Consider the following 13699-nt stretch of genomic DNA (forward strand, 5'->3'; position numbering starts at 1 on the left):
GCACGGCAGGCAGGCTGCTTCCGGCGGTAAAGGGAGGTCCGCCGAAGCTGCAGGACTAGCGGACCCTCCGCAGGCACGCCTGCGGGAGGTCCACCGAAGCCACGGGACTAACGGACCCTCCGCAGGCAAGCCGCCGAAGGCAGCCTGCCTGCCGCCCTCATGGCGCCGGGAGAGCGCCCCCCACGGCTTGCCGCCCCAAGCATGCGCTTGGCGTGCTGGGGCCTGGAGCCGCCCCTGATATTAGGACATACGTAGTCTAGTTGAATTGATTGTAGAGAAAGTCAAAAGACCCTATAAGACTTTAAGGACCTATGTAATCCTGTCCTTTTCAGAATAGAGCACCTGGAAGCAGCAGAACTGGAAAAGTTTCCGGAAGTGGTATTTGGTTTTATGGCTCCAGCCATGGTTGTAATCAGCACTCCAAACTCAGAATTTAACCCTTTACTCCCAGGAGTGACACTGTTCAGACATTCAGACCATAAATTTGAATGGGATCGAGCACAATTTCAAAGTTGGTGAGTTTGCTAGTTACTGTACATTACATTATTTGTACTCAAAACAGTAAAAAACAATGGTAGAGATTTACTTTTTAAATACAGTTTATGTGTGAGGGTGGTTGGTGTGTTGAAAAGTGAGTGTCTTGGGCCCAACTAGGGATAATATGTTAATGAAACCCTTGTATACTGTTACATTAAACAGATAAGTGTGGACTGGAGTTTTGTGTCAAGTTGCCACTGGCTTACTCTCATTGTAACAACAGTTGTAAAAATCTTAAACTTGTGGGTAAATATACAGAAAAAGAAGGAAAAACAGCTAAAACATTTGAAATGTGAAGTTTTAAGTAAGATTTTCATTTTAACAGTATCTAACTTTCCCTTTAGCTGTAGAGGGTTTTTGTGGGTAAAATACCCTGTTTTGACAGTCTGGGATAGTAGTATGGTATAGTATGGTATTAACTGTCCTTTTTTGGAAAAAGAGAAGAATTTAGTTGTGCTGGTTAGGAGCTGTTGTTGTTTAAAGTCCAGTCCTGTTTCCTTGAAAACAAAACAAGACAAACACACACAAATGGGAACAGAAAAGAATACCAAATATAGAAAATGCAGCTTCTGTCTCTGGTGCTGACTCTCACTTGCAGCCTCACTACTGGAGAAACACAGGTGCATAACACGTGCTCTTATCAGCCAGTCCAAGAGCTGGCAAAATGGTACCAGCTTTCGGTTGTTTGGGGGATTGCTTTTAGCTGCCTCACTAGTTGTGAGCTCACATCTGTGTTGCAAAAGATGCAGGCTAAACCAGATTCTTATTAAACAGAAGGCAAAAAACAGAGATAGAAAAGAGGAAGAAATAAGTTGCAAGAAGGAAAAGAACTCACAAGGGAAAGGAACCCAACTCTTACATTCCAGGTAGTATTCAGGATTTCTGGTGGTGGCGCCGGTTCTCTCTCTCTCTGGCCTTTTCTCTTCAGGATGTTTAAGAACATAAGAATGGCATTACTGGGTCAGACCAAAGGTCCATCTAGCCCAGTATCCTGTTTGCCAACAGTGGCCAATGCCAGGTGCCCCAGAGTGAATGAACAGGACAAGTAATCATCAAGTGATTCATTCCCTGTTGCTCATTCCCAGCTTCTGGCAAACAGAGGCAAACACCATCCCTGCCCATCCTGGCTAACAGTCATTGATGGATCTGTCCTCTGTGAATTTATCTAATTCTTTTTTTAACCCCGTTATAGTCTTTGCCTTCCCAACATCTTCTGGCAAGGAGTTCCACAGGTTCACTGTGTGTTTGTGAAGAAATACTTCCTTTTGTTTGTTTTAAATTGTTGCCTATTAATTTCATTTGGTGACACCTAATTCTTGTTATGAGAAGAAGTAAATAACAATTCCTTATTTACTTTCTCCACACCAGTCATGATTTTATAGACCTCAATCTTATCCTCCCTCCCCCTGTGTTTCTCACAATCAAGACTATGAAGGCCCAGTATGTCATAGTGGGTCCCGGGAGACGGTGTGGGTGGCAGCCAGGATGGTAAAGCTCGTTCCTTCCAGTCCATCCATGCCCATAATACTACTATTCAGTGACACTCAGATAAACTACATACAAAAAGGTGTGCCAACCTCATCCCATTAACATTAATTAATCAAAACACATTTCACTGTAAACATTTCCTCTCATTTCTAGAAACTTGCACCTCATTATCTCAACCTGTGACCTTACTAGAAGCCTCCAAGACTACTCCTGAGGGAATTCTGTGCCAAAAAATTCTGTGCACAATATTTTAAAATTCTGCATATTTTATTTGTCAATAAATAAATGTGGAAGCTCCAGAATGGCAGTGGGGAGCATTGGCCATTGTCTGCAAGGAGGTGGGAGATCACCCTGCAACCTCTGCCCCCCAGTACACGGATTTGTTGGTGAGGCACCCGATCCTGACACAATGCAAGGGCCAGGCCTGCCCCAGGATCACCCTGGGGCTCTGCCCTTCCATGCCAGGTACACCAGGATAGCTAGTGAGAGGGACAGAGTCTCGCAAGCCTGCCCAGCCCTGGCCCCTAATCCAGGTGTGAGGCAGGCAGGCAGGCTCAGCCCGGCAGGATCCAGGTGGGGTCTTAGTGTGGGGGCATCCTGGTATGGAGTGAGAGGGTTCTCTGTGGGGCAGTTGTGTGTGAGCGGTTCAGTGTGGGGATCCGGGTGCAGAAGGGGATCATCTTGTTGCTTGTTGTGGGGGTTCCAGGTGCAGGGGGAATGGGACACTGCAGGGGGTATAGGTGCAGGTAGTTAGGGCTAAGTGGGGGTCTGGGTTTGGGAGGCTAAAGGGGGGGGGTCTGGGTGCTGGGAGAGTGGGGCTTGGAGGGGTGAGGGTCCTGGTCATTGGGCTCAGTGTGGGAGTCCAGGTCATTGGGGCTCAGTGTGGGAGTCCAGGTGCAATGGGAGTGGGGCTCTTCAGGATGGGGTTTGAGTTTGGAGGGCTCAGAAAGGTGTGGTCTGGGTGCAGCGGTGGGGGTGGATGCAGGGAGGAGGGGCTCAGTGGGTATACATTTGCACGGGGTGGGGCTTGGTGGGGTGGGGCTCAGGTGCAGGGGAGTGAGACTCGGGGTTGGGTATGGGGGTCCGGATGCATGGGGGTTGGGTGGACGGGGGAGCAACTGCCAGCATACAGTGATCACTTACCCCGCGGCTGAGGAGCGATGGGTACAGGAAGCGGGTGTGTGTGGAGCTTCCTGCAGCTGGGGGAGGTTTTTGGGGATGGGTCTGACCCATCCCCTCCTTGCAGGGGAAGAGGAAGTCCTGTCCTCCCCAGCCCAGCTGGGACTAGCAGCTGAGCCTGTAGGAGCTATTAGCCAGGGTGTCCCCAACTCTCATCCCCCATGCTGATACCTCTCCACCGGGTGCCTGAAACAATGCACCCATGGAGCTGGGGAGGGCCTCTTATCACAGTTCTTTTAACCTAACCAATTCAGTTTGAACCAGTCAATTTGTCTTTACTTTTTGCTGACAAATTTAGGTGACAGTTTGAATTGGACTTCTGTTATATTGGACAACTTAAAGTAAAGGACTTTGCACAGCAGTGTGAACAAATACTTAGTTTTATTTTTATTTATCTCCCAGGTTATTATATTGTTAAGGTTCTAACTTAAATTGGGAGATTCTCGTATCTGTCTTGGAAACTTTTTTCCATACTACTTTTATTTATTTTTAGTAACTGCTGTATGAACTGCTGTTCTGGCTTTGAATTTTCTGAGGCTTGTTGTCTGCAATTCATCCATCTGTTAACTATACATCTGTGATGGTTCTTGTTTGAGTGATGGTCCCTATTGTATTCCACTCAGGGTTATGGGCATGCGCTATGTGCCTAGAGCCAGAGCTTTTTCAAAGGACTAATGTTTGTTGGTCTGTGCATGCACCTTTGCATGGCCTTGTGGTTTCGCCCAAGGCGACTGCGTCTTCAGTTCCTTCTCACCACTGCATGGTCTGAGTTGGAACTTGTGCTGGTCTCTTGTCTTTGGTGATGCATTTTCCAAACTTTTCAGGGAAAAAATGTTTTGATTTTTGTACAGTCAGGATTCTTACATAATAGTTTTCTTGTTTCTAGAGTTTTGGATACTGTATATAGTCAAGGGTTTGTTTTTTTTGCCGTTTTTGTAGTACTGTAATTGTCTTCTTTCTGAAAGTTCTGGTATGATTAAAGACTTTGGGTGCCGCTTTTGCAGTTTCCCACCAAAGTATCTTCATCCCACCATCCAGGTTGGGATACTGAATTATGCTGAAAAGGCTGGGATTCAAAGTCTGTAGTTCCTGCCCTCATCGGTTTTCCCTCAGCAGCGAGCATCAATGTTGTCTGTACTGTTTAAGGGTAACCCACACTACGTCCAGGTACAGTGTCTGCCTCTCCTTCCCTGCTTGTACTTGGGAAAGCAGTCTTCTGTCTTAAGAAGCACCTCATGGAAGTCACCATGGGGCCACAGATCCCCCCCGTACACCCGCCTGAACTGTCCAAGAGTGTGCCTCCTACTCCAGAGCCTGAGTCTGGCTCTGCTGGTACAAATGCTATGGACCCCGCACCAAGGCCTAGCCATAGGTCACGGAAGCATGTGCATAAGCATGGCAGGAAGTCTTCCTCCAGATCTAAGAAAGACCCCGCACCATCCACGAGTTCCGGCGACAGAGCAGTGCTGCATTCCAAGACCCACAAGTGCAGCAAGAAGTCACATCGCTCACCAGATCCTCCAGTCCTGGTTCTGGACCCACTCCTGCATTGGCTCCACCGGCGCCTTGTAAATCGTCAGAGCAGAGACATATCCCCTTACTGGCCCCCATTCCGTCCAGAGACCATGTACCATTGACTCTGGGGAAACTCTGAAGTACTCCTGGATCTCATGAACTGTTCTCCCAGGAAAAGATGAGGTCTCTGTGTGTCATCTCGGATCCACCACCTTCTGGCCATTTTCCTACAATACACTCCATTCTCTTGGCTCCATCAGCACTGCCATTTGTACAGGGCTCTGGTTCCTCTGAGTCTGAGGATCCAGATGTTATGCATGGTCCGCCGCTACTGTTACGAAGATCTGACTGTCAAAGGGTTCCAGTGGCACCGTGACAATACCTTCCCTTACCTCAGCCCAGGAGTCACTGGTACTCATTGCCTTGGGCACCATCACTGCAACAGCTGGAGTAGGGGAGAGGGGGACACCCTGATATTAGCCCCTCCACCTCTGCACAGCAAGCAGGAGCTCCAAGGCAGAGGGCAGGAGCAGCACATGGTAGTGGGGGGAATTGATAGCATGCTGGGTGGCTGCTGCACAGGGAACTTAGGGGAGTGGGGTGTTGATAGGGGGGCTGCCGGTCCACCCTGGTTCCAAGCCCCCACCAGCTAGCTGCAATGGGCTGTTCTTCCTTCAAGCAGAGGACAAAGCAGGTGGCTGCCAAACAATGTTATAAGGGAGTGTAACGGGGAGACGACTCCTGCTGGTTGTCCAGGGAATTAGCTTTTCCAGCTCCAGAGCGCCCTCTGCAGGCTGGTGTCCCGCTTGCCGCTGGGCCCAAGTCCCTCCTGGACTGGTGCCCCTTTCAGGCCAGGGAACCCCCACCCCCTATCCCCACCTCACCTCAGTATATGGCTACTGCCAGTCACCGTCTAGCCCCCACTCACTGGGGCAGACTGCAGTGTACACGCATTCATCATACGCAAGAGGGGTTTTGGACCTGCTGTCTCTGCCTGCCCTTGGGCTGCCCTCTGCAACCCCAGTACCCTTCTTTGGCCTTTAACAAGGCCTGCAGCCTGGGGGGTTTCTATGCTGGAGCTCCCCAGCTCCTCGGGCCTTCCCCCAGCCCTGCCCCACAGTACCTTTTTCTGGCCTTTAACAAGGCCTGCAGCCTGCGGGGTTTCTAGGTCGGAGCTTCCCAGCTCCTCTGGCCTTCCCCCAGCCCTGCTCCAATCTTGGTACCCTCTCAGCTTCTAGGCAGCCAGGCCCTTCCCTCTCTACCACTAGAGAGAGATTCTCTGTGTGCTCCTGTCCCACTGCCCTCTTATAAGGGCTAGCTGGGCCCTGATTGGGGCGTGGCTGCATCTGTGGCTGGTTCCCCAATCAGCTTTTCCTAGCAGCAGCCCTCTCACAGCCTCAGCCCTGTCCCAGGGCTGATTTCAAGCCTTTCAGGACAGGAGCAGGTGACCACCCCGCTACACGGAGCATTGCACAACTTTAAACGAGCATGTTCCCTAACTGATCAGCAGCTTAACAACAAAACAACGTTAACCGGGATGACTTTAAGTGAGGAGTTACTGTACTGGACATTTTGCATGCATTGGTACCACCCAGAGTGGCCCTATTGATCAATAGTGCCATTCTACAATTGACACACGACGTGTGCCCCCACCCTGAAAGGGGAGGAAAAGAGATACTACGTCCCCCCATGGGTCTGAGTTTCAGTTCTCACATCTTCTGCCCATTTCCCTGGTGATCCAGGCTGCTGTGAAGCAGGTTAAACAGCAACATCCACTCTCCACACCTGCCGGTAAGGAGGGCAAGAGATTGGACCATATGGATTGAAAAGTCTTCTTTGCCAGCCTCCAGTTCAGGATCTCAAATTACTGGGCACTGATGGCCAAATGACTTTTTAAAATATGGGCAGATGGCAGATTTTGCGGATAAGCTACCTCAACAGAATCATGCCCAACTCAGAGCTTTTTTAGAGGAAGATACATTAGTTGCTAAGTCCATACTTTAGGCTGCGGTTTATTTAGCAGACACGTCCTTGTGCATATTGGTGATTGGAATTGTCACGAGGAAGGAATTCCTCAGGTTTCCCTAGGGAGGTACAGAACACAATTGAGCCCTACCTTTTGATGAGTCACATCTCTTTAATCAGAAGACAGATGGTTCCTAGAACTCACTGAAAGACTCCAGAACCATCTTGTGTTCCTTAGGCATATATCTGCCAGTGCCAAAGCTGAAATTTTACCATTTGCTGCCTATGAAATGCTACGGGTCTCCCTATTTCTACAGCCTACAGGCCTCCACCGAAACACCCAAAGGTTCACAGATCCCATTCACCTGTTCTGATGGTGCAGTCCTCTGTGCAACACTCAATCTTCGTAAGCAATATTTCTGAGTGCAACTAGAGAGCCGCCAGTCACTTTGCACCCCAAAGCTGTTGCCAGACACCCCTTTCCGGGGCTGTCTCAAACTATTTCTTCTAGCATGAAGAGCGATAACAACGGACAAGTGAGTCCTGAATGTGGTTCAGCCTGGCTATACCATCAAGTTTGTGGCCTTACCTTACGTCAGCTTTATCATACCCATTGGCCACCGTATCCTTGGAATAGTGCAGAGGAAGAGAGGTGGCCCTTTTAGATCTCTTTCTCACCTTAATATGATTCCCATGCACACTGTTATGGACCTGAGATGTCTCCGTTCTCCTCATCTATATAAGAGTCAAGACTGTCACTCTGAAGCCTTATTATGTCTGTAGAGTCAGTGAGAAGTGATGGGAACTGCTGCAAGCATGCTTGCAGCTGTTTTCTTTGCATCACACTGACTCAACATTCTAGGCTTCTCTTTTTGTTCAGAATATCATCAGGTTGGTGTCGCAGCCTGTTACTGTCTAGTTTTTAAGTTCTCAGACGTTTTGACTTTACAAATTAAATCTGTTAGACAGCAAGACATGTATCTATGCCATGCCAAGAGTCCCTAGAAGACCATTGTGATACCAGAGGTAACTAAACCAATCACCACCCCTCCTATACAGCTATATTGCATGTAGCAGTTTAATTGGTTGTATAAGGGAGACTGCACAGATGATGGAGACATGACCCAACTGTCAGTTTTTCAAACCCACCCACACAGCAACACAACCAGCACACACAATAACCTTAAGCATACACAGCTCCTCACTGCAGCATATATCCTTCATTTTCTATATGTACAAATCAACACAAATCACCCAGCACATCTCCCCCAGACACAAATCAATGCAACCACCTACACAAAAACACAGCCAGCAAACACAGTAGCCCCAAACACACACAGTCCCTAACTACAGCACAAACCCTTTATTTACCACCTGCACAAATAAATACAAATCTCGCAATACAACACAACCACCCACACAACAACACAACCAGCACACTCTAACCCCAAACATCACTCTGAAGCCTAGATTATTGAGTAAGTGTGATGCAAAGGAAGCAGCTGCAAGCATGATTCTTTTGTTTGGACTATCACCAGGTTCAATAATCACTGGGATTCATCGTCTGGTACCATCCAAATTTTACGGTTCTCAGCCATTTTGACTTCATAAATTACACCTCTACAACAGTATGGGCTTTCAGATACTAGTATAGCTATACTGGGCCTGCAGACTTTGAGACTCAAGCATATATTTATATCATTTAGCCAGGATTGTCTTTTTTAAATGCACTCTTCTCAAAAGATAATAGTGTGATTAAATTCTGAAAACTTGACAAAGTACAAAAAGCTGATGTTTTCCATAAGCTGTTGTATTTTATTCATTCTATCTGCTTTATTGAGAGAGAGAAAGAGAGGGCATAATAATGAATATGTATATTTTCCAGCAGGTGCTTGCGAAATATTAAAGGAATTTTGGTTTATTTAAAAATGCAGAGATAACAATTTAACCCAGTGGTGGGCAAACTTTTTGGCCCGAGGGCCACATCTGGGTGGGACATTGCATGCAGGGTTATGAATCTAGGGCAGGAGGTTAGGGTGCAGGAGGGGTGCAGGGTGTATGAGGGGGCTCAGGGCAAGGGGTTGGGGTGCGGCGGGGGTTGAGGTTCAGGAGGGGTGCAGCAGGGGGCTCAGGGCAGGGGGTTGGGGTGCGGGCTCCGGCCTGGCACCACTTACCTTGAGTGGCTCCAGGTGGCAGCGATGCGCAGCAGGGCTCAACCGGGCTGCCTGCCTGCCCTGCCCCTGCACTGCTCCCGAAAGTGGCAGCACCACATCCTGCAGCCCCTGGGCGGGGGAGGGGAGCGGAGGGCTCCGCATGCTGCCCTTGCCTTCAGGCACTGCCCCCTGCAGCTCCCATTGGCTGCCGTTCCCTGTTCCCCCTGCCCCCAGGGGCCTCAGGGACATGGTGCCGGCCACTTCCAGGAACAGTACGTCCAGGGCAGGCAGGGAGCCTGCCTTAGCCCCGCGGGCTGGATCCAAAGCCCGACAGGCCGGATCTGGCCCATGGGCCATAGTTTGCCTACCCGTGATTTAATCTGATTTCACAGTACTACAGACTAAGGCTCTGATCTTGAAAATGCTTATGTATGTGTCAACTTTGAGCACATGAGTAGTCCCATTGAAATAAATATTCTTGAACTTAAACAAGTGCATAAGAGCTAGCAGGATCAAGGTTTTAGTTTTTGCACTGGTGTTCATATTTCTTCATCACATTAAAAATATGACCATTCAATATAATAAGATTACATTATTTTTCTTAGGGCAGTAGCTGCAGCTACTCGCTATGATTATACAGTGGAATTTACTGGACTTGGGACCCCACCACCTGGAACTGAGGATGTTGGGTTTTGTACGCAAATAGGTGTGTTTGTGAGAAAATATCCAAAGAATGGTGAAACTCTTAACTCTGAGAAACACACGGAACATGCTTACAAAACTGTAAGTATCTCCTGCTCTCCCTCTACATAGCCATTTAGTTTACTTTGTATAGGGATCAATAAATAACAACAAAGGGATAGTTTTGTGAGACAGAATCATAAGGGTTATGTGTATACCAGAGTTGACTATTGCTACATGCTACAGTGGCTCAGCTGCAGTGCTTCAGTGTAGATACTGCCTACACCGACAGGAGGGGTTCACAGCCCTGAGACATAGCTATGCTGATGTAAATTCCCAGTGTAGACCCGCTCATACTCAAGAGCATTGAGAAAAGAATAAGCCTGTGATTATGTTTTTAAAGATACCAAACATTCAGGCTGATGTTATGACTTCTTGCCTGTGGCAGGGAGATCCATGCCCAGAATCTGGTCAGCTGCCATGGTCTCAGCAGGGAGTTGGACACTGGGAACCAGTAGGACTCCCAGCAGGTAGTGGGAAGCCCGGGCTGCAGACCAAGCCGGGAGCCTAGGTGGCAGCCCACCTTGGAGCAGAGACTCGGTAGCACCCTGGCTTGGGAGCCAGCTTTCTTGTCAATTTCACAACTCCAGCAGAGCCATGAAATTGACAATTATGACAGCCAACAGCTGATGTAAGGAATGCAGTGGCTACACAGACACTGCATCACCCTCATTACAATGATATAAGCCCTACACCTCTTGTTGAGGTTGTTTTAGTATGTCGGCATAGCAGGTGAGTTACATTGGCGGGAGGAGCATTTCACTGTGTACACCACCACTGTTTTGTTGACAAAAGCTTGACTTTTGTGTAGTGTAGACAAGGCCCAAGTCTGTTACTGTCTGCCTTCTGCTTGTCTCTCTCACACACTCTTACTCAAAACAGTACTCAGCAATGCCTCTCATCCATGTAGCTCAAATTATTGAGTGGCCTTGGATATGCCTTTGTTTTGGGTGGTGACGTTTGTGTGCTTTGTTTTGCAGACTTCTGTTGTTTCTAGGTCTGTCATAATGTTAAATATTTTGGGGTTTTGCACATTATAAAGGTTTTCAAGGCAGCGTACCCAAGTCTTAAAGATGAAAAGTACCTGCAGAATGCAGTTGTCAGTGAAGTTCTTTTCGGAGCAGACATCATTAAAAGACGACTACTGGGCAATTTCAAGTCTGAGTGTAAGGAGCATAGTGATGGTCTTGAGCCAAAACTCAAATTCCAGCCATTTAAATATTTCATGACGTGTTCAAAGAACCTTTCTCTAGCTGAAACTGAAAAACTTGCTGCTGATAGAAGCATGGAGCCATTCATCGATGGAAACACCGTTTATATACCTCTGGCAAAAATCTTTTCTATTCCCAAAGTGAATCAACTTTGTGGCACCTTTGAGAAGTTAAGCAATCTTATTGCTGGCAAAGTAGCACTGAGCAATGATGGTTCTACCGTGATAGTCACTATCGAATATGAAAATGAAGAACAAGAGAATTAGAAAACCCTTCAAACTGTGGGGACAAAGAAAACCTTGTTAGTAGATTCATGCTGATGTTATTTCCATATAGTGACTAGAGTTACAGCACTCACTTATATTTTTTTAGTTTTAAATATTTCTAGCGGGACCTAGAATTTTTGCTTGTTAAAGGCAGCACCTTTAAGGATTATAGGGCAGATTTTCAAAGGCACAAAAGGGAGCAGTTAGGCATCCAACTGCCATTGAAGGGCAATAGTTTATTTAGCCATGTTTTGTTTGCTTTCCCCTTATTTCTCTCTCAAGTATCATAATTACACTTGTTTAGGTATGTTGGGAGTATATATACAGGTTGCACTATCTGTAACTGAGTCCCCCAAGACTAGTCATGTGAATGGGGGTGCAGTAGAGCACTACAGCTTCACCACCTCTCTAGCTATAGGTTTCACATATTGATTCTAATGCTAAAACCTAGACAACAGTTATAATTCTATCATATGTCAGCTATAAAAGAAGCTATTAGGTAAGGAGGACAAAAATGTTAATATTTTTGGTAAAACTTAACTTACAAGCAAAAAAAAGTAGGTAATTTTATTTTTTTGGTTGAAAGGTGAATGTGAAGACAGAAACGGAAATTCAGAAAGCCTATCTTATTGATCACTGTATAATGTAGCTGGAAGAGAAATAAAAGCAACAGGTAGAAGATATGTTGCAGGATGAGGGGAGGAGGGGGTGTGGGGGAAGCATAAATTTGGACTAATACAGAAGTAAAAATATTCCTGTAGAATCAGCCACTAATAGAGAGATGGGGACATAGCCATTGTACCAGTTCTTATGCTTTCTTTCTCCTTCCCCTTTTTGGTCATCGTATTGTAGCAGCACTGATCCCATGAACATAACTTGATGAATATGTCTTCCTCTGTACCTGCGTAATGCCCATTAACGTGAGAGTCTCACAACTTTAGGTAGTGTTTATTATAAAACCACTTTCAATGGATGTCATTGCAATCCGGAGCACCGTTTCAGGCTTGGAGAAAGTCAAATGCTTCTTCTAGGTTAATGGGAAAAGTGGTACAGTTGTTAGTGGTTGCAGGGGAAGTTCAGTGAGAATAATCTGATGGGAAAGTAGCAGACATTAAAATGTAAGAGTACTGTATTACTAAATAAAAAGTGTTCCTACCACTTTCTGTTAAATATCACTGACTTCTGTTTAAAAATCTTTAATAAAATAAACCTCCTAGACCTGCTTTAAGGAAAAATTACCCTCAAAGTAATAGGTCCCTAAAAATACATGCTATTCCTAATACTCTCAATAGAAATAGAAGGCTGTGCAATACCTGTGATAGTGGAGCTTGTGATTTAGGCTAAGGAGATGATTCTACTAGAAAGAGCTGGCCTAGCTGCCTGCATTAGACAAGGATATATCACACATATAAATGTGTAGTAAACAAACTACTAACTATTTATTACTGTCTAAGAACTAAACCTTATGTATGCACAAGAATAGCCTATTCACACATGTTGCAAAATTTTCCCCTCCATTTTCTCCTTTGTCCAAGATAAGTAATATTTTTGATGTGACTAGGTCAAGGCACATGGTTTTCTTTTGTTAATATCTGATCAATGCTAAAATGTTTCTCATGGGTAATGCACAATTAACTAGTGAACAGGCCTCACTCCTTGGATGCTCCCACTGATGCTACTGGCAGAATTGAGGGTGAGGGGGGGCAGAAATGCTGCAGGATCAGGCCTAACATTTGTGAGATATTTACAAAAATGTAAAGCAGTTCTGTGCAAAGGCTAACTAGTGTTGTAGAGGATGACTGAGAATGGCCTTTGCTCCATCTTCAGAATCGGGGGGCAGGGGGATCCTGTCTCTTCTGGCCCTCCTTCAACTCTCAAATCATTCATGGTGAAAGACCAGACAAAAAAGAGGGGCAGTAATTTAGAGGAGAGGGCTAGGTTCAGAATCTATAAGTAGGATGAGTTTCTCTTAAAGAGACAAATACTTTGAAGCATTCTACCTCCCTTCAAATGCTTTTATAACTTCTTGATACTTCTACTTTGTTTTGTGTGGAATTTTTTCATCCCTGTTAACATTTAGTAAGCATAGCTGTTTAACTTGTAATCAAAACTATTTAGAATTACTTCCTCAGTGGTGGTTTTTGTTTTTTTTTCTTTTGTGGCTGTACAGTTATCTTGTAAAATGCCTTAAATGTTACACATGTGAATTTCAATGCTTGTAAATAAACTGTTCTTTGGCTAATAATGAGCCTGTTTAATGACTGCAGAGTTCAGTACCATTAGCTTGGCCATTTTTTTTTTTGAAGATATCTCTGCAACTCAGTGGTGTAAGGCACATTTAGCAGATACTACATCTGTTAAGGTTTTTTGTCTCCCCTCTCACCTTCCTTCTCCACTCTGTTTTTTCTTGTTGGTATTTCTTTATTGAGTGTACATTGTAGCCTGGTCATTTAAAATAAGGAACAGGTGGCTCTGGCAGAATTGGAACAATATTTGTCTTGATTACGATGTCACATTACAGCTAATTATAGGGGTGCTCATAGAAACACTCTTCTTGGAAAGATCAGACCCCTAACATTTTGTTCTGTAAACCCAGTTGGAAATTGGTCTATATGAATATTGGGTTGGCTACCTTTACCCCAAA

General features: G+C 45.9%; 1 protein-coding gene across 8 annotated transcripts in view; it reads left to right on the forward strand.

The window, feature by feature from the left end:
- Positions 1 to 13287, forward strand: part of HENMT1 (HEN methyltransferase 1) — a 36993-nt gene extending 23706 nt beyond the window's left edge. For 5 of the 8 annotated variants that reach the window (XM_039485129.1, XM_039485131.1, XM_039485130.1 and 2 more), the window contains 3 exons: positions 333 to 515; positions 9443 to 9620; positions 10621 to 11614. In XM_039485129.1, coding sequence (XP_039341063.1) covers positions 333 to 515; positions 9443 to 9620; positions 10621 to 11055 — 796 coding nt within the window. In that variant the 3' untranslated portion in view covers positions 11056 to 11614. Of the gene's footprint in view, positions 1 to 332; positions 516 to 9442; positions 9621 to 10620; positions 11616 to 11641 lie in introns of those variants that run through there. The other 3 variants (XM_039485128.1, XM_039485132.1, XM_039485125.1) reach the window with 3 other exon arrangements.
- Positions 13288 to 13699: the final 412 nt, after the last annotated feature.

Source organism: Mauremys reevesii, linkage group 8, assembly GCF_016161935.1.
Source record: "Mauremys reevesii isolate NIE-2019 linkage group 8, ASM1616193v1, whole genome shotgun sequence".
Taxonomy (NCBI): Eukaryota; Metazoa; Chordata; order Testudines; family Geoemydidae; genus Mauremys; species Mauremys reevesii.